The sequence below is a fragment of the Taeniopygia guttata genome, chromosome 3, assembly GCF_048771995.1.
Source record: "Taeniopygia guttata chromosome 3, bTaeGut7.mat, whole genome shotgun sequence".
Taxonomy (NCBI): domain Eukaryota; kingdom Metazoa; phylum Chordata; class Aves; order Passeriformes; family Estrildidae; genus Taeniopygia; species Taeniopygia guttata.
In genome coordinates this window covers 84,182,959-84,205,761 of record NC_133027.1, presented here as the reverse complement: position 1 = coordinate 84,205,761, position 22,803 = coordinate 84,182,959, and the positions used below count along the sequence as shown (strand labels likewise).

The window sequence follows — 22,803 nt, the reverse complement described above, 5'->3', positions numbered from 1 at the left end:
AGCCAATAAATAACACAGCAAAACTAACTACCTGGGGAATACACAATGCTAAGAATCCTGACATGGTCCACTTATGATATACAAGCAACAGAAGAACAGCAGAAGTGTGGGCAATTAGGTATCATAGTGATTTATATCAAGTCTGAATGGGATGTAGAAAAATTTCAGTGCACTACAACACTGGGAGCTACTCTATTAATTTTATTCTGATACTGTGGATTGACTGCAAATATGGTAAAGCTGGTAGCATGACAATTCTAAAAGCAAGCAGACATTTATTTTAGACACTTATTTCACAAGAAAGTTCACTTTTTTATAATTACCACATTTTATTTTGATAGATTTAATATTGCTGTTGAAAAGAACCTACCAGCTTTCACACTGCTTGCACTAAAAATGCTATGTTAACTTCTAACAGAATAGTAGGCTAAAATTTGTAGATTGAACAGGTTTTTCCTTCCAAATGTAAGACAAGGTAGAGTAACCACTATACCAGGGAAGATCAACATGATATGGAAATCATGATGAAATCATAAATCGCCACGATTTCAAACACAAAATGGGAAATAATCCAAGATAAGGCAAACCCTTTAAAAGAAATTTCTTTATGATATTTAGTTAGGTAGTACATAGTTTTTCAATTCATTACTTCAACATTATTATTCTTGTAAAAAAAAAATTCTGAATGCTTATTTTAAGCCTACCTTTTAAATAAATATTATTTCTTCTATATACTAAATAGTGTTGCTGACCTTCTGAACTTCGACTACCCTGATTTGAGTGAAGTGATCTTGGGTTTGTTTTTGCACTAAAACAAATGATAGTTGATGCATTTGACTGTCCCAGTTCAGTTCTGTCTTAGTGGCTTCAAGATAAAAACATATCCAAAGAGTTAAAGGATTACAATTTCTTGGCTTTATAATTTTAAATGAGATACCTCCACAAGACCTGCCATGGAAGCCTCTTACTCCAAAGAAAAAGACTGCATCAATTAAAACTCAACAGTTTCATAAGAGCTTTTTCTTAAACAGTTTCTTAAAAAAATTCCATGTATTGTACAAAATCACTTAAAATAATCTCACATACCTGAGGGAGAATTATGAGCTGAAGCCAAGGATTTGGATTTTGAATCCGAAAGTCGAGAAATGCTATTGGCTCGAGTTCTAGCAGAAACCTTAGCGCTATCTCCTCCTGAGAGCAGCCTTGAACCACTTCTGATGATCGCTTCTGGGGTACGCGATGAGGCAGTGCTCCTGGTTATTGTTGCTTCGGAATCGCTACGTGCTGATAAAGAGCCAAGCCGATTTCTGCGAGGTTGAGCGAGTAAGTCTATTCTGGAAATATTTCTCCTCCCTGATGGAGGTTTTGACGTAGAACTTGTAGTGGACACTTCGGAAGCAACTGAAGCCTTATCAGCATCAGCAAGCTCACTATCTGAGACTTCACCAAGGCGTGCTCTGCGCAAGAGAGAAGTCCTTGTGGGACGAGGTCTTGGAAGAGTGGTAGATTTACTAGACTGCCCAAGTCCAACAGGAGAGGTTTTTGATTTAGCTGACTTTCCTTCCATCTTGGAATGTACAAGTTCATCTGCTGAGGCAAAAGGAACTCTTCCATGTGATTTGCCAGAGTAGGTTTCCTGGTCAGATGATAGGATATCAGAAATGGCAGAATGAGGTACACTGGATGTTTGGTCATCATCTGTTAAATCTACTGATGGTTGCCTCATTCTTCCACTGGATTGCACAGTTTTGCGAGCCTCAGCTCTAGACCCACCATCTGAAGATCGACTCTTAGTTTTCTTTTCAATCTTTTCTCTAGCTCCTGTAGAAGATTTTAAAACATCCTTTGAAGGGGAACCAGTGGAACATCTATCTTTATATAAGTTTGTAAAGCTCTTCCGCTTCTGTGTGGATTTTCTTTCAGTGTCACCAGTAACAAGACTGATTGTGCTGGCTGTATCAACATCTGATTCTGGTGATATGGAATTATCTCTGTTATAACTAGGAGTGTCAGGACCTTCATCAGTTTTGTTTTCTTCACGTAATTTAGCTTCAAGAAAAGCCATTACAGCTTCTGTGTCTTTTAAAATGAGTGTTGTATCTATACTGGAATCAGTGTCCATCGAATCACTTCTGTCACGTAACCTGTTTGCAGATACTAAAGGGGCAGCAGAACCACTCTGCTTATTAATGTGAGGAATAAGTTCTATAGGTATATTTGTGCTAGGCTTATCTATAGTAAAGCTACCTTGCCTCACTAAGGGTTTTGAAGATTCCTTTTTGTCTCCTCCAAGTACTTTAGGACTTTGTCCTCTAATGATTTCCTCATTTTTTCTTCTTTTTCCCTCAATCTGTGCCAACTTAACTTCTGCTTTATCTGTAACATGTCCAGGAGCATTTTCTTGATTATCCAAAGTTTTGGGTGACATAACAATCTCCTCCCTACCTTTCTCAATCTGGTTTGCAGCAGATTTTGTAGAGGATAATTTTGAGGGTGTCCAGTGCCCTTGCTCCTTTCTTTCTTGTTGTTGAATTTTTGCTAAAGCTTGTTTCACCACAGAAGTTTCTCTGCCAGTTTCAACTCTCTCTTTACTACAAGAGCTGGGAAAAGAAAACACTTTGTCTCCAGTAGCTTTGGGTGAAAGACCATTCATTGTTCTGGTTGACTTAGCATCTGCGGCACGAGCTGGAGTTTCTTTCTCCTGAAGTTCAGTGTCTTGCTTTTCGCCTATTTCTGACCTCTGATGAGATACAGTTTTTGGTTTTAAATTTTCATTTACTTTCTCTTCTATGGGAAGCTGTGGAAGTGTCCTCCTCTTTCGCTCACCTTGACTGGTCATGGAAGCAGCTGAACCAGCACTTCTAACAGAAATACCAGACTCACTGATGTCTGTATCTAAGAATGAAAGAGAAAAAATATTTGAGAATACATTCAACATCAAGACAAATAGAAAGATTAAATGTTCAAGACTGCATAAGGCTAATACAACATAAATCAGAACTGAAAAAGTCATCAGTCCATCCTTCTGCAAGATCAATTAATTTTATTTAGACATGTAGAAAAACATTTAATGAACTCTTGTAGCCAGCTTGTCATGGTTTGACACGGGAAAAGAATTTTTTTCGGAAGGAAGAGGTCAATCCAGTCAGGGGTCAGGTTTGGATACTGACACTTGGGGTGACCAATTGAAGGTGGACACGCTTCTGAGAACACAGAGGGGTTAAAAGCGGAATTCCCAGGAGAACTCACTCTTCTTTGGTTCCGGTCACCGCATGGTACGGACCTCCCCTGCCCAGCCCGGGCTGGGTGGGGGAGGGGAGCCATGCGGCCTGCAGAGGTAGGCCAGGGGGTGAAGGATCGGAACCGAGCTGGGCCAGCTCCTGCGGACGGATGGGTGGAGAACATCTGGGATGCCTTTGTTTCCCCCTCCCCCCCCCAAAGCTAGAGAGAAAAGAGATAGAGAGCCAGCAGACACCTGGGAGTTTGCCGGCAGAGGAGAAGGAGAAAGGGGGGAAAAGATGCCCAGCGTGGGAGATGGGAGACGGAGTCCTGGGCCAGATTTCAGCCGTCCGGGGAGTCCGGGAATTTTAACCCTTTCCTGTGAAATGAAGGCTTTATGAAATATTACTCCTCCTCAATTTGAAGGAAAGAGAGACAGCCTGGAACCTCAGATGTTCAGAGAATAAGGTTGGGGGGAGATGATGGAGTGGCTTTTGGCTGGACTCTGCTTGTTTACCATAGACTGAACCACTCCTTCTTTCAAGAGGGACTGCATTTTAGGGGGATGCACTGGTGAACCAAGAGACCTCCTTCAGCAACTACCAGTTCAGAAATGGACAGAGAGAGAGCTGAGGAGGGTGTGAGGATGCCCTCCATCTTTAGAGAAGAAGAGAAGGAGATCTCTGTCCTTGGACCCTCAACCCCAGGGGAAAATGGGGGGGACTCTAGTCCCAAAATGCGACACTGGACTGACTGTTGTTCCTGGTGGTCCTTGGCAAAGCATCCTTAAAGGGGCCCTATAAGCAGTCTCTGTCCATGCACGGTGGTGAGAGCACTGTGACATGGAGAGGAGAGTGTCACACTGGCCGGTGTGTCTGGGCGGTGCCACGTGTGACATTGGAAACACAAGAGGTGGCAGCTGTGTTTCCTGGGGGTCTGTGGTGCAAGGGGGACTCCTCTCTTCCCCGATGGACTCAGTATTGATTATCTTGAAGGGTGAAAACTTGATTAAGGATCCAAATGGGTCTCGCTGTGGTTTGGTGGAGTTGGGTGGTGGTGGGAGGAATGTTTTGGAAGGTTTTAATTTTGAATTTTGTGTGGGTTTTTTTTCTTTCCTTTCTTTTCTTTTTATAGTAGTAGTAGTAGTAGTGTAATAAAGTTTTTCCTTTGTTATTAAGTTTGGCCTGCTTTGCTCCGTTCCTGATCGCATTTCACAGCATTTGATTGATAGGTTGTATTTTCATGGGGCGCTGGCATTGTGCCAGCGTCAAACCATGACACAGCTGAATCATACAAAGTTTTTATGATCTCACACTAGGTTAAAATAGGTAAGAAATCGCTGTTATTTCAATCAGTACACCATTACAACAGGAAGTGGAAAGCAAGTCTTACATTTCTAAACATCTTTAGGACCAGCTTTCAAAACTACTAAAAAAAGATCCTCCTTCTTCCTCCCTACCTGCCTACTCCACAGCTCTCAAGGTCTGTCTCATGGACAGACTACAACCTTCCCCTGTGAGGCCTCATCTCACTCAGGCAAGAATCTGCAGTGCTGGGACACACTTCTCAGCAATATTGAAGATTCCCACTGATGAACAAAAAAATTACTATGGCTGAGAAAGCAAAAATAATGCTTTTATCCCAAACAAGACACTGTAGCATAAAAATGTATGGAAAACGTATACAAAGCATTAAAAGAGTGCAGTATGACTGCCAAAGCACTTTCACTGAATTCTCAGTGTACAAAGAATGAATGTTCCATCAGCAGAAAAACATGGGCATGCCATGGACTGTTGAAAGGAATAACTGTTTTAGAAACCAAAATATATTTTTCCACTCTATGAATTGCTCTGACTTTGAATATTTGGAGAGAAAAAATTATTTTTGCTGTTCATTTGTCTGCTGTCGCAATGTAATGTGACACATTTAGTAACACACATCTGTCAATTCCCTTTCTTGCCAGGAGATATCTATAAGAAACTGTTCTGTATAGCCTGTTGGGTCTTTCCTATCACAGCTTGCCACCAACATTGGTTGCTCCAGGAGTAAGAACTGGAGTACAGGGTTTCTCTCTCTGAAAGAATCCTTTAAGCAATTAATTGAATATCAACAATCATGCTTTCTATCCATACTCTTCAATCTTCTTCATACTCTACATGCTACTTTCTATCCATACTCTTCAATCTATCTTCTCTCTTTGCAGTGTCAAACCTTTGATGAAGAATGCCAAAGGACTCACAGCCTTTTTTTCCTATAATCTATGTTAAGACACTGATTTGAGAAACAGGAAATACGTCTGAAATCTACGCAAGGTTTTCTAATTCCAGGTCTATTTTTTTCTTGAAAATTATGAAACAAATTGAAGGTTTAATAAAAATCAATATGATTCCCATCTGTGAAAATTGACCTTTCTCAGATATGCCTACTAGATAAAATATTTTATACATATATAAGCATGTGACTTGCTTCTTGGTGAATTTCAAACAGCCTTTAGTAAAAGAAAAGGCATGGAGTTGTTTAGCATCATATTTGGCTAAATATGTATTATGTGAAGTTTAAATACTAAGATTTCTAAAGAAGATAAAGGCATCTAAGTCAAGAAGACATGTTTTCTGAACTGGTTTTTAGATGTACGTACTAAATTTTATTTTTATTACACCTTTGCTGCTTTAGTGCTTTGATGCTTTGAATGCTTTATTTCCCCTTTACTACTGTAGAATTCTTGCAGTACAGATATGCACTACACAGTAGTTACTTCACTGTATCTCTTATCTTTGTTCTCATAATAGTAAAAAAAGTCTATCTCTCCAGAGAAGATAGTGCCTCATCTGACAGTGACCATTTAAAGAACTACAGAAAACAAAAGACCACCAAAGCTCCTGATTAACCATCCAAAGGATCAGTCTCAATAGCAATGATTTTAAGTGTCCTGAATGTACACAATCCTTTCAAATAGTGCAAAATTTGCTCTTGATTTCCATTAGTCTGTGTGTATGAGATAATTTAATTTTTCCCCTTTCCATCTCCTTTGACTTTTAGTATCCTAGGCAAAGTTCAATGCTTATGAGGGGAGAAAAAGCTACAACAGAAGCATCAAAAGCAAAACTTCTTTGTACAACTTCTCCCAAAGATGATCACAGCCTCTAACATGAAATTTGGAGGAAGAAAAATGCAGAATAGAAGTAAGACAAGTAACTTGTTTATAGTCAAGACTGTAGATATTAAAGAATAAACCATTTCAAAATCAGAAATGTGACTAGTTAAATCATGGAGAGACATGCCCTGAACATCTGGCACTCACAAGAAAGGGAGATAAAGTTGTTCATTGCTAAAGAGAAAGTTTCTGCGTTCCTCAAGAAATATCAAAGGTCTTCTGTATTTCCAAGATAAGGAAGGATGCTATGCTTCAGCTGAAGTCTCTCAGGTTGGATTGTTTAATAATCACTTAGATTGTTTAATAATCATTTGGATTGTTTAATAATCACTGAAGTCCAATTTACACTAAGAAAAATGTAAGAAAAGAAATATACTATGCAGATCAACCCAAACTGTATTTAAGTGAAAGTTTCTCTAATATTAAACAGTTTATAAACGCTCCTGTTTTAGTAACATTCAGTGCAATACTGGCACTCAACTGCCATGAAGATACCACTAATGCTGAGCCTGTTTTCATACTGTTTCTGCTCAATGAAACAGAAGAATCTTACATGAAATTGGGGCATTAGGAGTAAAAAAGCTGATTAAGTACAGTACATAATCATTCTTTTCTTCCTTTCACAGGTTTTTCAGCATAAATGATGACAATAAGAACAGTTTTTAATACCATTTTCTACTGGAGCAGGCACAGAGGACTCCAATCTCAAATCATCTTGGTCATGACGTGTGTGATTAGCAGCCAAACTGGCCCACTGTGATACCCAACGTTTACTTCCAGGGTTAGTAGAACCTTCCTAAGAAAGAAAAAAACAGCAGAAGAAAAATTGTAACTGTTTGATAATAAGCATGCCATCTTTCCAGGCTTTTTCTGAATAGATAGGTCAGAAACTATTTTCCTGGAGGAAGTTGAAAAAATAGTTTACCTTAATAAATAGAGTCTTCAGTTCTAGAATGGCAAACAACAAACAAAATTTATATAGCTGCTGAATCAGCACCAAATAAACAACAGTTCCTAGCGCAGTGGACTTTTAAACATCAGAACCTATATAAAATGTATCAGAACATGTACTTATTCTAAGATCAGCTTATTTCAGTCCTCAGCTCAGAAGTGCAGGAAAAGTACATGGGGTGTGGGGGTGTGTTCAAATATTAAATATGTGCTTCAGGAAGACAAGAAAGTGACATTTTACCGGTTTAGAAGACCCTCTTGGTCCAGATGAAATATTGTATTTACTTCATTACAGAAAGATTACCTTAAGGATTGAAAGAGTAATAACTTATGATGGAAATGAAAGGAAGCTCAGATTATTTGTTTGGCCTAAACAAAAAAAGAAGCAAAGATTAGTTTTAAACCATCCTACTGTGTAACAGTGAAGGCAGTGTCATCAATATTTTACATTTTTTTTGCACCTAAACCAGAAAGTAAATGAATTTGGTTTCTTGGTGGCATGCCTTTTGAAATCTTGAAAATTTTTAAAATGTAAGAAAAGCATAGAATTAAATCATCTTCTTGTGTTACTAAAGCATCCTTTTTTCAAAACCTGATTTCTAATTATAGTGCAATGTTACTGTCTTGTCAAATATCTTACAGCCTCTCTTGCTTGCATCTCCAAAAAACATCACCAACCCTTCAAATCTTCACACTTCTATTCAAAACTCTGATTTCTGCCTGATGCCTTGACTACTCTTAGATTCCAGTCTTTGACCACGAAACAACACTATACATTCTATAAAAATTACTTAGAAGAACTAGAATGATGAACAATGTCACCTATTATATGACAACTTCTTTCAAATTAAAAGTTACTCAGATACTTGAGAAGCTTGATTTTATGATCCTGAACTTCTCCTGATTAATGCAAGTGAGTGCAACATCATTAATCTCTTCCAGAATATCAAGAATGTAGTAAATCAGAGATGTAGAACATAATTTTTTAACTATTATACAAATTACCATATTTTGAATTAGTTTTTTAGAATCAAAATGTTATAAAATACAAGTCTAGCAACAGCAAAGGAAGGCAATTCAATGTTTTTGCTATTTATGAGCATTTCTGAAGACAATGCGAGAGAATACCAGTAAAAATATTACAAAAAACACACAGCATTTATGCACTGACAACTACTGAAACCCCATTTTTCTTTCCAATCACTAATGTCTCTTTTCCTGTCTGTACTAGTGAACTTCTATCTAATGAAACAACTAATAATATAGCCAAATCCAAAAACTATAGATTTACCGATCATATTTGCAATAGAAAATTTCAACTATTTCCTTCTGTACCACCTAACCAATTTCAAGATATAGATATGTGTCAGAAATCTGAATTCTACTTCACAATGGAGAAACTTACTAAGATTTTGCAGATTAACTGCAGTAAAACAATATGCTAAATTATTTTTCTCTTGTAATTACACTGCCAAAAAATGGTTTCTACATAGTAGTGAATGTAAATATGTGCTTTGCCAATTCTATGTGTATACAAAAATAGGCTGTATCTTTTCATAGTAGTTTAAGCACATGCAGAAGGTGTAAGGTTTATAAAACACATACCTAAAAAGTCATGTTCAGATAGCCTGATGTTCTTCCTATATTCCATATCAATTTGTATCTTACAGGCTCTCAAGTATGCAATCCTCCAAATCTTCTCTTGAATACCAAAAGCAATTTCCTAATATTTCAGAAAAGCTGGCTTTATCTATGAGATACCAGCCTTTTACCTTCATTTTAAATCTGCTTTCTCTTAGGCTTATTTTACATACAAAGTCAATAGGAGTAAGAAATCTTTTGAAAATGTAACAATGGATTTCTGTGGATTATTTTTCAGCCTGAATATTTAGGGCTTCAGCCTCCACATCTGAAAAAGATCCACAGTGCACACACATTACACCTGAAAGCATGTCCAGCTCTTGGCATTCCAGAGCAGCCTTTTTTTTTTTTTTTTAAATAAATTTCAACAAGGTGAATAAAATTGATACAAAAATTAAATGTCTTTTCAGACACATAACTCTAGACAGTTCAAGTTGTAAGAATAATATTATTTCATATTTTCATAAATTGCTGTCTTGAAAGCAGTTCTTCCCATGTCAGTGTACCTGCTTCAGAACCATATGCCTCTGGGGTGATGATCTCTTTACAGACTTCCATATATTACTTTTTTACAGCCAGTATCTTCAAGTTATTCCTGGAACAACACTGACACCTATCTTTAAAAGCTCTTTCTCTCTTCTATTACAGTTACTCCATTTACACATGCAAACCCAGCAATTGCTTCCATCTCAGCTGTTACTTTGCCAGACTAATTGAACAGCGCTGATTTGTTCTTGTCAGGTAAATCTCCAGTCCTGCAACAATCTGGGTAGACTTTGTACTTTCTCTAGATTGGTATCCACTCTTCTTTAGTGCTAGTATTACAGGGGAAGCTTCACCATGGTGATAACACTGCCCTTTTCTGCTGGAATAGAACCCACTTCCTGGGTTCTATTCAAGGGTCCTATTTGCCTTTTCACAACCCTGATATTGGTGATACATCAGCCTACGTTTCAGTACAGCATCTAAGTTCAAACAAAAAGTAACTATCAAACTTCAAACTAAATGCATTGTTCTACAGGACAGAAAATTATAGTAATTTGAGAGGACAAACAAAAGGAAATATAGCCTCTAAATACTCCACTTTTAAGAAGCAATATAGCAAATATTTACATGAATGAAATTCAATATTCAGAATGTCAGTAGTATTATTTATCTGATCTTCAGTGGGAAAGCCATAAAGTAGGCATTCAAAACAGCAAAAGGAACATTGTAGTCAACGGACTGATGACCCTAGAGATGAAGAAGCAGGTTTCTAACTGAACTTTAGTCTTACTAAAGAAAAAAAAAAAGAAAAAAAAAAAATCCCCAAACCAACCAAAAAACTGAAGCACATCAAACACAATGTTGACAAACCATTATTCAAGAGCTGGGTTTAGAACAGACAACTGACCACTGAAAATTAAACGGAAGTTGGATGGATAGATATAGCCCAAACGACTGCAGTATTTTTATTAACCAAACTCATAGAGTAAGAACAAATATTAAGAACAACAACAACAATATTATTCTCTTTGTTCTTTATTTACTTAATTTTTGTTCTTTAATCACACCTACATTGGCTGGTAAGTGGCAGCTTATAATATGGAAAATAAAAACATTTAAATATTTTAAATAGATGGATTTAGTATTTTCATTGCCTACATGTAATCACTGAAAAGGCAAGAACCAGTGTATTCAGGCTCAGTCCAGCTGTGCCAAGACACTCACTCTGCATTTTACTTTATTTATGACACATGCTACACAAAAGTATTTAAAGACTGTTGTATCAAAAGAAAAGTTGAGAACTTCTTTAACAAGAAAAGCATTTCCAAGCATTTTATTAATGATACTTCAAAAGCCCTGTAAAGCTAAGATATTTAATTTCAGAAGAAGCTTTCAACCCCTGAAGTGACTCTAGATGACCCTGTCCTGCCTTGGCAGTAGGGTTGGACTGCATAGTCTCCAGACGTGTCTTCCAACCCTAACTATTCTGTGAATCTGTAAAACTGTTTCTATAAAATCTTTATAATTTCCAAGGCCATCTTTTCCATCCTCTTGAATAGAAATATCTTAGAATTTTGTTCTTTGCTTTTTCTATGCCAATCATATTCTGAATTCACCTCATTCTGCTAATCATGTATAGGAATAACTGTAATGGGACAGCTGGAGTAAGTTCCACCCACTGAGCTACCTTGACGTTACCTGACTATTTAGCCAAGATCTTCAATAAGGTTTATAAACTTATGATCTGCAGCTCAGTAACACAGTAAGTCTTCAAAAACATACAAGCAGAAAAGTTTGTATATGAGAACATAACCTACATTCTTAACAAATCAAACACATTTGCCTCTCCCCTTCCTACTGACTAAACAAGTGCAAGTTTTGCTAATAAGACTTTAAATGTAACAATCTTCTCTCAGTAGTTATCCTCATTATTGTTTCCCCATTATTTCCCTACAAAAGATACCTCTAATTTTCTGAACTAGCTTCTCTTGGACTTCTACATATCTATCAACCAACACCCACTTTTAACTTTCTCTAGTAAGCTTTCTTCCACCTTCATCTGTCAATTCTTCTTAAACTAACCCTTGCTCTAACCACATTGTTTATGTCAGTTTTGCTCCTTGACTTAGCAAATAATTTTCATTTTTCCCCTATCATCATGCCTTGTAATATTTTAAATTATGCTAATAACCTATTCTCTCCCACTATATAAAGACCCTTTAATGCAGCAAAGCAGTCACAGTAATAAAGCAGCATAATTCTTGTAATTTCCACCTAAATCAAAGTGAGTTTTAGTATATCACTGCCAGAAGGTCTCTTAAATCTGCTGTATGATTGCAGAAGTAGTCTCAGTCTTCTAAAAACAAATTCTTTTATTTCCAAGGTTGACACCTGAAAACACCAATTATGGTCATAAAACAGATAGTATATTCTTCTTCTGTTTATGGAATTAAAAAAGTGAAAAAATATCAATACTCTTGAAAACTGACCAGGCGAAAAAGAGCTGAGTGCTGCACAAGGCATTAAAAAAAAGAGAGAGAAAGAATATGGCTATAGATACATACGTGTCTCAAGGCTTTGCAGTAGCTAAAATACAACCATGAGAAAAAACACCTCCAGGAGAAACAGATTTGTAGATACTAAAATCAATGTATTTGCATGGGAGGCACACTAAGTAATACTTTAAGTTCGTGATATCTTCCAAAAAATTGTTTATTTATAAAGTTTGCTAAATTACAGGCCCATACTTCAGAAACAGTTTTCCAAGGGAGTTAGACAAAAGTGTTATGTGCTTCATTGCTGTTGCCAGTTGATTCTGCTCCATTGTGATCCTGCTCTGTTCCAGACACATATCAAGCTAGTTTATTCATCACAATGCTATCAGAATGCCTCCCAAGATTTCAATATGAAATATGATAAATATACTGTGCATATATTGTAAGTCATATATAAAGACAGGCATTTTCCTCTGCTTAATATTTTACCAACTGATTTAAGTTATACAGTGTCTGAATCAACTAATGTAAGTGACTTGCCATGAGTGGTACCTCACTGAAGAACTTAAACCAAGAATGTAAACACCTAAAGCCTGCTGGCTTCAGAGAAAAAATCTGAAAAGTATTATCCACCATTTCTTTCCTAGATATCTTTGTATCATGCATTAAGTGCGCACATCTTCTTTCTGAATTTTAATATAATTACTTACTTTGGGCTATAAAACATAACCAGCTTTTCCTCAGTTCTGCTGAAGAACTTACATGAAGTGTATATGCCGTGCAAAGTAATGTTGTTGCAAGGAAACTTCTGCTACATTTCCAATACACTGGTGTCAGTGCACATAGAAAAGTAGCCAAGTTTTAAAACACCTCCGGCAATGAATTACACCTGCCTCTGACAGAGAAGCTTTGATGATGCAATAAAGGCCTAGAAGAAATGAAATACTTATAGATCTGAGTTAATCTTTTGCAGGCGAGATTTTGTTTCCTGTTTAACACTTACTGGTCAGTTCTTAGTGCTCTTTTTTAGTGGAAGAAAAAAGAAGACCGTCAAAAATTAAATTCTACCTCTGTGTCAAGAAATCCAGTTGTACTCAGTGGTCTTTTTTCTTCCAGCACTACTGTAGCAGAATTTATAGCCCAATCTTTTACTAAATCTTTCTGGTTCTCGTTGATAACAGGCCTATTATAATCCTGGCTGTCATCCACTCCAAATACCTGAAAATGAAACAAACCATTACATTCATTAACCCAATACCATGCTGATACAATGTTCAATGTTAATGGATGGATGGTGGCATGCTGGATAGTGAGTATAAATACGTTTTATTGTATTATGCTTATCTGTCACCTTAGTGAAATCTACAAATTAAATAGAAAAAAATCTACAGCAATAATTTAAAAAAATGTGGAAGTCTATGTCAACATTGTGAAAATTCAAAGAACTGCTAGTTGGAATGGTCAGATATGAAAAAATGACACTTTGATGAAAGGAACAAAATATAAAAGCAAAATAATTGCAGAACCCATTTTACCAGTTAAGGAAAAAACCCAAAAACTAGAATCACCAGATGTTCAGATTTTTGCTATTATCTAATGAGAGTAAGAAATACAAATTCTTGCATTTGCTATTAATATGCTTATTGAATTATTTCCCTAATACAAACAAAATGTCAGTGTTTAAACTGTTAGAGACTTGGCAGATGTTAAAAGTCCACCAGGTCTCATGAATCATGTAGACTCATCCAAGACATGACTTGGTATAGTTCTTTTACTACTCTATTTCCTAATGGTGCTTGTATTAATTTCTTCTGTTTATGCCAGAATAATTTTCCTATGACATTTTAAAACATTGCTCAGAAAAATATACCAGAAAAAGATTATTACTAAGGCAATTTAGTAATTAGAACTTTAGCAGGAAAACCACCATACTGTTTGTCAAATTTCTCATGAGTCACAGAAAACTGGGAATTATGAATTGCTTTCAGAATTAAGGTATAATCAAAGACATTTTAGAAAATATCTGTATCTTGGAAACATGCAACTTATAAAATTTGCAAATTTCTGTTTAAGAAATAAATTCACTACTGTACTACTACGGGCTTAGACATCAAAAATTACAGAATAAAATGAACCTCCCATACACATTAAAACTGGCTGCCAAAAATTAAGAGTTAACATCAAAAATTGTTTTGTCATCTTCACAGATGATATCCTCCTGCAACAAGACTACTAGAGCAAAATAAGAAAAGGTGTACAGAATTCTTTTTTCTCCAAAAGTGTGCTGCAATTCAGTTTTGCACAGCAAAGCTAGAGAACTGGTTTATCACAATTCTGAACAAGGTTAGTGTCTTCAAAATGGATTCACCACTAGATGGCCACAAACCATAATGTTGTCAGCTTCTGAGAAGCAGACAAAGAGAAACATAATCGTTAAGCACCCTGCCAATCAACTCCTTATGCTAACTGTACAGGAAATCCTTGCTACAGCATTACTACATTTAGACCTGAGGAATTTTTCTCAAATGCACTGGATTTGCTTTTTGCTCTCATGAGAAAAGCCTGCTTTCCTGACATCTTAAAATTCAGGCAGCGTTTCCTGAATTTTCAAATTATACATAAATCCTATCTAGAGTCTCTCGATTAGAAGTTGCTTAACAGTATATACAAAACATTTGTTTTCTTTTTATAAAAATTGAGCGTTAAAGCTTAAATTTTTGCTTTCATGATATACTTTTGATTTGTACAGTTGTTGCAATTTTTGAAGATAAATACCAGTTAACGTCCACTGACACCTTTCTTTGAATATATCACTATTCTGCAAAACTTTTTTCTTTGTGTATCATAGTTTCATTGATTACAGAATTTTATATGTTATTTTAAATGAAGCTAAATTCTGGTACTATCACATAAGCACCAGAAGGACAATATGAATTCCACACTTCCATATCTAATTGGGACTACAGCAACAAACTGACGCTTATAAATTGCTTCCTTTTATCTGACAGTACATTCATTTACCATGTCAAATTTCTTTACTTGTATCAGAAATAATGCTTCTTTCAGTCTTACCTTTTCTAGTACTGACCTCATATTTAAGCAAATTTTGTTATTCTTCTTCTATTACTGAAATTACTGCAAAACCAAATTTGAATATTGCCTATATTTTTTCTGTGAAAGGTAATATGAATATCATTAAGACCCAAGTCATAGCACTCCTAATGTTCCTTCTCTATCCACAGTACGGATATCAGAAAAGATAAGCAAAACTTCTGTCAAGTAAAACATCTTCTTCAATAAAAGTATATTTTTGTACTGAGATGTCATTCTACATTTGATGTGTGTATGCACCTGTCCTAAGTTCCACTGCTATACAACTACAAAGCTCCTCTTCTCACAAGAAAGAAGAGATGCATGTAAGCGTGATGTAGCCTAAAGACTAAATTTCAGACTTGTGTTATAGAAAAAACTCTTTAAAAGATTGTTAATAGCACATAGTTAAGAATTTAAATAATAAAATTATCCACAAAATAAAACAACACAAGTATTTGACAAAATGTAGATCATTACTTACACACCTGTCACACACCAGCAGAGAAGTAATACTATCAGAATTTCATATACTCCATTTATCAAATAATGAGAATATACCCTCAACAGAAATAGCCATGAAATAGCTTGAATGTTTCTGCTAGAAATCATCTCTCTACCATCTAGAAATTGCAATTTGTACTTTCTGGGCTGTTACAATATTGTATGTGTGCAAAGAGTGGGCTGTTGTGACTGAAGCCTGAATGGAGAGAGACTTGTATCTTCCTACAAATACTACATTACATTTTTCAAGGCTGTCAATTCTTTAGATGTTTCTGCTCTTCAATGCCTTCATGACTGCAAAGTCATTTAAGGAAGGCCTAGGAGGTAACTTAATCAAACCAGGAGAATTCTGAGGAAATGCTAATGACACATATTTCTGCATCTCTCATCTATTTAGAAAGACTGAAGTTTCTTCTGTAAAACTTGTATTTTTCAGAAGCAACTATGAAATATATTTTTATTAACTGTGTTTTGGGGAAGAAAAAGATGAAGCCAGGTTCTGCAATCAATATACATACAATACAGATTTGGACACATTGAGCTGTTTGAAAAATTAAGAAGCAAGACTTTATTTTTGATAAAGGAGGTAAAATAATTCTATGTATGGGACTAACCATCACAAATCACACATATCCACCACACGGCTGTCAATGCAAAAAGAGTTTCCTAAATAATTTGCCCTTTTTAAATAGCACTGTAAACAACAGGAACTTTCACAGGACTCTGATTTTGCCTTTTTTTTTTTTTTTTAATAGAATCTGGGGAATGAGGAGTAATGTAAAAAGAATAAATAAATACAAAGAACAATTACTAGAAATATTAAAAAAAACAACAACACTAATGCATTTTTTTTAACAGATGTAATTTAAAACTGAAACAACCAGAGAAAGGTATGTCTAAGGTATCTGCTTCCTATAAGCAACAATTCTGGAAAGCTAAAAGTTTTTTGCCCTGCTCTGTTCTATTGTTTATTTTTCTGAAATTATATTTTTGCAGGAAGATTACATTGTTCCATCCTGGTTGTTTCAAGCTTCATGAAGTTACAGAACAAAAACCAGGATGAAAATTTTCACAGAAACCCTGAAAGTTGACTGACAGAGAAGAACCTAGACACCCCACCAAACTGCAGGGTTTATGCCACATGGCTGTAATGTAGAACAGACACAAACATGGTGTGTAAACTGTGGTGGTGGTGTTTAAAAATAATTATTTTGTTGTTATGAAGCATGAAACAATTTTCATTGCAAATCAGGACATTTTAAGTGGCACGGGAATGACGACATGCTGTAGAAAGTTAAGACCTGTCTATGAAATGCTCTTGATGTAATTTTGTTTAACCTGCAATCCAGCCAGCCCCTTAAGCAAATGCATTAACAGGTGATACAGGAGATACATTGTCTAACTAGGTAACTTTGTCTAAAACTTTGAAAAGTTTTAGACATGCAAATGAATCCTTAGATAATTCTCAAAAAAAGTAAGTGATGTATTTCCTGTTAAATTAGCAAAATCCTAGCAGAGGCCACCAAGATGGCAAAGATTAGAGCATTTCATGTATGGGGAGAGACTGGGGAAGCTGCATTTTTTCCCTTTGGAGATGGGAAGGCTTTGGGGTTACCTAACAGCAGCCCCCCAAGTACAATGGGGAGCATACCAAGATGACAGCCAGACTCTTCACAGTGCTACACTGCAGGGGGACAAGGGACAACTCATGTCAGATGAGAGAGGGTATGAAGAAAAGTTTTCTCACTCTGAGGACAGTCAAGCAAGTTTGCCTAGTCTCTGCCCATGTAGGGCATGAAGACCCAAATAGATAAATCCTGGGCAACCTGGCTGACCTCAAAGCTTCTTTAAGCAGGTGGTTGGACTAGACATCTCCTTTTCAGGTCCTTTCCAATTTATGTGATTTTGTGCTCCATAATAACATAGTAATCTTACATAATAACTCAGCATCTCAGGTCTCCTAGTGCAAAGTTTTGAGAAAGTCCCAAGTATCTCAAAGCAGCAGAGAAAAGGTGAGCTCCTGACACATACTTTTCCATTTCAAAGCAGTGAAGTAAGTACTCCAAAGATCCCCTATGATAATCCATTTACATTCTGCAGTTCACCCAGTAACAAAGGGCCAAAACAGCAGGCTAAAACTATAGCAAGCCTCAAAGCACTATCTTGTTTCTTGCTGGAATACAAACTTGCCCTGAAAAAAATACAGAAGGAAAATATGCACTAACTAATGGCAAAACAATTGTAATGTAATGAGGATTTTGACAAATGTCATCACTTTATAGCTGCAACAGTTTTTCCAATAGTCTGAGAATATAACCTTATCTGTATTAACCAGTAATTGTCAAAATTCTTTATCCAACCATTGTAGAACTTAATCCATTCTTTATTGTAGAACTGCAGTTCTACAATACTATAATTATTCAGTACTTAATGACCACAGAGCTAGTTGCTTATCGAAATCATTACTGAAGTTACTGATATAAATGGAAAAAGTATAATTTGAGACTTCTAATAGTTATGTTCACTCAGTTTCAGCAAATTATGTATATTAGAATGGAAAAATCTAAAGGATCCTATCTGGTTTTAAAATTTTTATTTTACAAAGTTTCTCCAGTAATCTTACTGCTGAAATCTTAATGAAAAGGATATATACTATTTACCAATACCATCGATAAAATTAACAGAAAACCAACAAATAACTATTAAGAATTCTAGCTGCAATTCCTATTAAAAAATGATGGCATTTGAAAAGTAATATTATTTCAATAACTCTTTTGCTATTCTTTTAGATCCTAAGAACAGTCAGGGATGTAACCTAGAAACATATTTTTAAAAGATCATTATATGAATGCTATTAATTTCAGTGTAGGCAATCTGCTTACAACGAACAGAATGAAACTAAATGATAAGAAAGAGACAAGGGAATTCTAAGATGAACAGTTAAAAAAAATAAAAACAAAGCAAAGCAATGGTAAGGAACAAGGGGCTACACTGCACAGGGCACTAAAGAAGGATCATGGCAAAATTAACAAGGAACAAATTATTTAATTTGAAATAAGGTATTTGTCATTGTTAAGTGATGGGAATGTAAATTGTGATAGTAATTGTGTTTCATAACCTTTTAGGGGAAAGGAAGATGATAAGCATATTTGTCACAGAAGTCAAAAGTAGATTTCAGAAACTGAGCTGTAAACTAATAGAGTCAGACCAGCAAAACCCAAATACATAAAAAAAAAGGGAATAAGTATAATTTTGGAAATACAAGCAGGATTTCAGGATTTGAGCACAGTTTGGGTGTACTGAGAAAGAAGAAATTGTAAATAAACCACACTCAGAGTAAGACTGATTGATGATAAAAGAGGATTCCATAGAACAAGGAAATGGAAGGGGCTTCAGATCGTCTCCGCAGATCATGGCAGTAACGCTGCATTTGGTGCTCAGACTGAGCTCCTGACAATCCTTCCACAGAAGGTAGTTCAGGCATTCATAACACATAGTAAATTGGTCCTTAAAAGTCAGTTATTGGCCACAGAGAAAAGACAAAAGGCAAACATTTTGTCTCATTTTCACAATGTGAGATAAGAGTACAATGCCTCAGCTCATTTTGTGTTTAGCTACTACATGAAGTGTGTTTAACCAAGCTGCTTCTGAGGAATTTCATTTCAATAGTTTTTGCTTGTTCTTGGCAGTTATCCTGGGCATTCTAGGCAAACAGACTGTGTTCTGTGCAGGGCATGTCTCAGAATAGGCATGGATTTTCACAGAAGCTCTTTACGTCATTTTAACTCTATATCAGTTATAGAATCAGATGCAAGACACTGGTATAAAAAAAGCCACACAAGCAAATGAAATGGATCAACATGCCAAGTCTAAGAGCTTCCTCTGACCAGACACCAGTTACATATTTATATGCATATGTATTTTGTCCCTGTTTGCTACTGTGAAGAATTAATTTTCTTTAGGATTCCAAATTAAAAAGGAAACAGCAAGTTTAGAGACTGTAAAACTCTTTTCCTTATAAGAAAAAAAGGTTATAAACATCCTCTGCGCTCTTGACAAAATTTATAAACTGAGATGATTGGATAGGATTAAAGTAGTCTTTAAAAGTACTGCTTTTTCAGCACTGTACTCATAAAATAGCCATTCTGCAAACAAGACACTCTGTAGGGCTCAAGGCATTTCTCTCAAAGAAACTGCTGAAGCAATGGTAAAAGCAACTAAACCCAGAGTGTGAAAAGACAGGAAACCTGAAAGTGATTTTCTGAAAATAGATACATTTACTTTGGTTCCTTAAACAGTCATTGAAACATACTGAGATTTTTTTTTTGTCTTAACTTACTCCCTACCCATTGATTCTTTCCAGGCAGTTTTTCCATTTATAATACTGAAAAAATTGCTGAGAGCAGTTCCATAACTTGTATGTTAACTCCATAACCAGTGGAATTATAACAATCACAATCTGCAAGGTTATTGAAAAATTTTTAACTTTTGTAACAAAGAAGACAAGATCTGGTATACAAACTCTATGAACACTTAAAAACACAACAATAAATCATTCAAAAGTAAACACTCCTTCACACTAAAAACATGTTAGCCATTATTATAATGTGGTATTAACAGATATACCCTGGGAATAAAAAGAATAAGGAGATTCCATTTTATAATAATCATCTTTTAGAACAGATTCCCATTCATATCCATACTCAAAAAAAAAAAAAAAAAAAAGGCGTCAAACCAAACAAATAAGTATCGCCATGAGCAGAAAGATCTAGAAAATAAAATTGGAAAACCTGCTGTCTACAGTGAACACTGATACAGTTTTCCCTCCATAATTACTATTCCAAAATGTTGAAGAGGAAAGAAGAATCTCTCTCTCATGATTGTGTCAACAGAGTAAGATTTTATGTATACTCATTGCACAGTATGTAATCAAATAAAATTTAAGGTGATAGACTGCACATTAAAAACAAGATCACTGCTATTAAAGCCTATCTATCTATATAAATAAAGAGTTTAAAACATCTAGAATATGGAGCTTGCACTAAAAACAAAGTCACGGCATGGTCACTGAAGGTGGCAGGATGGATTGAGGTTTGATTTTGATACATTTTTTCAAGACTTCTATTTGGAAATAGAATGCATCAGTGGAAATTGCTATCTACATTTACTTTGCTGATGAAAAAATCAATTATCTGTTAGGAAATGTAAATGAAAATAACATAAATCAAGTAAAAAGTCTGGGGACCAAAGAAAATTTTAAGCCAAATGCTTCCGTATGCATATGAACTGCTATAACATTCCAGTTTCCTGGTTCTCACAGGACTTGAAACACTCATATAGCCTCAATTCTATTCCATCCCTTCCCACACATGTATAGAAGAGCTTACATGTGCTATAGTAAGTTCTACAAAATATTTCAATTTTTAAATACCCTAAAATGAAACTGGCTGAAGAAGAAACACAACAAAAAACCCTACACAAAACAAACAGAAAAAGAGCCCTGAAGAAAACCCCCAAAGAACTTGGAAAAAACACATTGAGTTGCTTTTTATTTACTGCAATAGCCTCAAAGTATTTAATATTCCAAACACATGCAGAATTATTTGCACATTCATTTATTAATATTTCTTACTGGCAGTACTTTGCTTTATTGAAAAAGGAAAGGCATTAGCATGATAATTTTGTCTGAACTGCAGAAGCATCATTTAAAATTCTTTCTTTCATCCACTGGCAGACTTACCTTTGCTGTGGCCTATGAAGATTTTTTAATGTGACATGACTGCTGAGAATAACTTTCTTCTAATAGATAGATTTAGTTAAAAAACATAAAATGGATAGAAAATTTACAACTCAGAGATTAGAAGAAAGCAATTGCTACGTGCTAACAGAAGAAAGCATTGAATCTATCTAAAGAGCGTAAAGGCTGGATGTAAAGGAAAAACAAATCCTACCACTGTGTCCCATTTACTCATGCATTTTATATGGTAAACTTAACACTGAAAACATGTTCTAAATTAAATCAAGATCCTGTATTTCTTTCGTTTTGTACTTAGCTGTTAGTTGCAACAATAAGACCATTATTCTGCTAGAAAAAGTCGTGTCTTTCTGATGCTATTTGAGTAGAGGATATTTTATGACACGTATGTTCAAGGTAGGCTTTATGGTATACAAGAGCAGCTTGCTTTCTTACAACATTAATGAAATTGCTCTCAAGGGCAATTTTAAAAAGAGCTCTACATGTATAAAAAGAGATCCCTCATCTATTTTTCTTCTCATGTTATTAATATATTTATTTTCTAAACCATAGACTACTAACCAGTTCATTCTCCTCTATGAATTTAAGTGACATTTGAACACCTGAGATACCATTGACTAATGAAAGGACTTTTAGGAAGCAAAGTTTAGTGTTATTTTTCAAGTATTCTCTATTCATAAAGAACATTAAGACATAACCATAAATTTCTACTTGCATCTTCTTTTAACATTTACAATTGAAAACTATGTGCATATGTACTGTATTTTTAAATCTTAAAATAAAATCTTTTTTAAAAGGAATCTTTGAAAGTTGTATAAGACACAAGCTATAATGTATTTGAAAACTTGCATTTTAGGTAAGTAGAAGACATTCACCCCAAGACAGTCATGACTGTAGATATGTGATTACCCCTCTCTGTTAGAAGAAAGAATAAAAATTAAAAAGCTTTTGTCTGTTACTTATGAAATGTTTTCCTCTTTCTTTCTGATAATGCATTTTTCTCACATTCTCAAAAGTCAGGCTTTACAATGGTTGAGAAATAAAAGCTCTGTCATTTGCTATTCTACTCCTTTTCTGCTATAGTGACAGTACTTTTTTCTTAGAGGCTGAAAGAGCACCAGAGGAACAACTGGATCCTTAGCAATCTACATGAAATAAAAATGCTGAATAAGCAGGAAAGCTTAGTTTCTGGCTTTTTAAAATCATTTCACACAAGCATCTTGAGACTATTTCCTTGAATCTTTAGCAAAAGGCTACACTAAGCAAAAATAGTACTTTCGAAGGAAGTAATATAGCTCAACATTAAGATTTTTACTCCTCTTTTCTTAGAATTACACAGAGAGATAGGTGTTTTCAATTCTTTTTCTGAGAATTTTAACTTTGACTTCCTGCATGTTTCTCTTGGATTCTTAATGTAAAGAAGCATTAATATTCTCACCTTGATTTTTTAGAAGTTAATACTACTTTTGCATTGTGGTTTGCTCTTATGTTTCTTTCCAGAGAAAAGA

General features: G+C 35.3%; 1 protein-coding gene across 23 annotated transcripts in view; it reads right to left on the bottom strand.

Moving 5' to 3' along the window:
- CEP170 (centrosomal protein 170) overlaps window positions 1–22,803 on the bottom strand; it is a 92,942-nt gene that overhangs the window by 19,223 nt on the left and 50,916 nt on the right. For 14 of the 23 annotated variants that reach the window (XM_072927244.1, XM_072927243.1, XM_072927255.1 and 11 more), the window contains 3 exons: window positions 13,015–13,164; window positions 7,043–7,169; window positions 1,087–2,895 (listed from right to left, as the gene is read on the bottom strand). In XM_072927244.1, the coding sequence (XP_072783345.1) occupies window positions 1,087–2,895; window positions 7,043–7,169; window positions 13,015–13,164 (2,086 nt within the window). The remainder of the gene's footprint in view (window positions 1–1,086; window positions 2,896–7,042; window positions 7,170–13,014; window positions 13,165–22,803) is intronic. The other 9 variants (XM_072927252.1, XM_072927259.1, XM_072927264.1 and 6 more) reach the window with 1 other exon arrangement.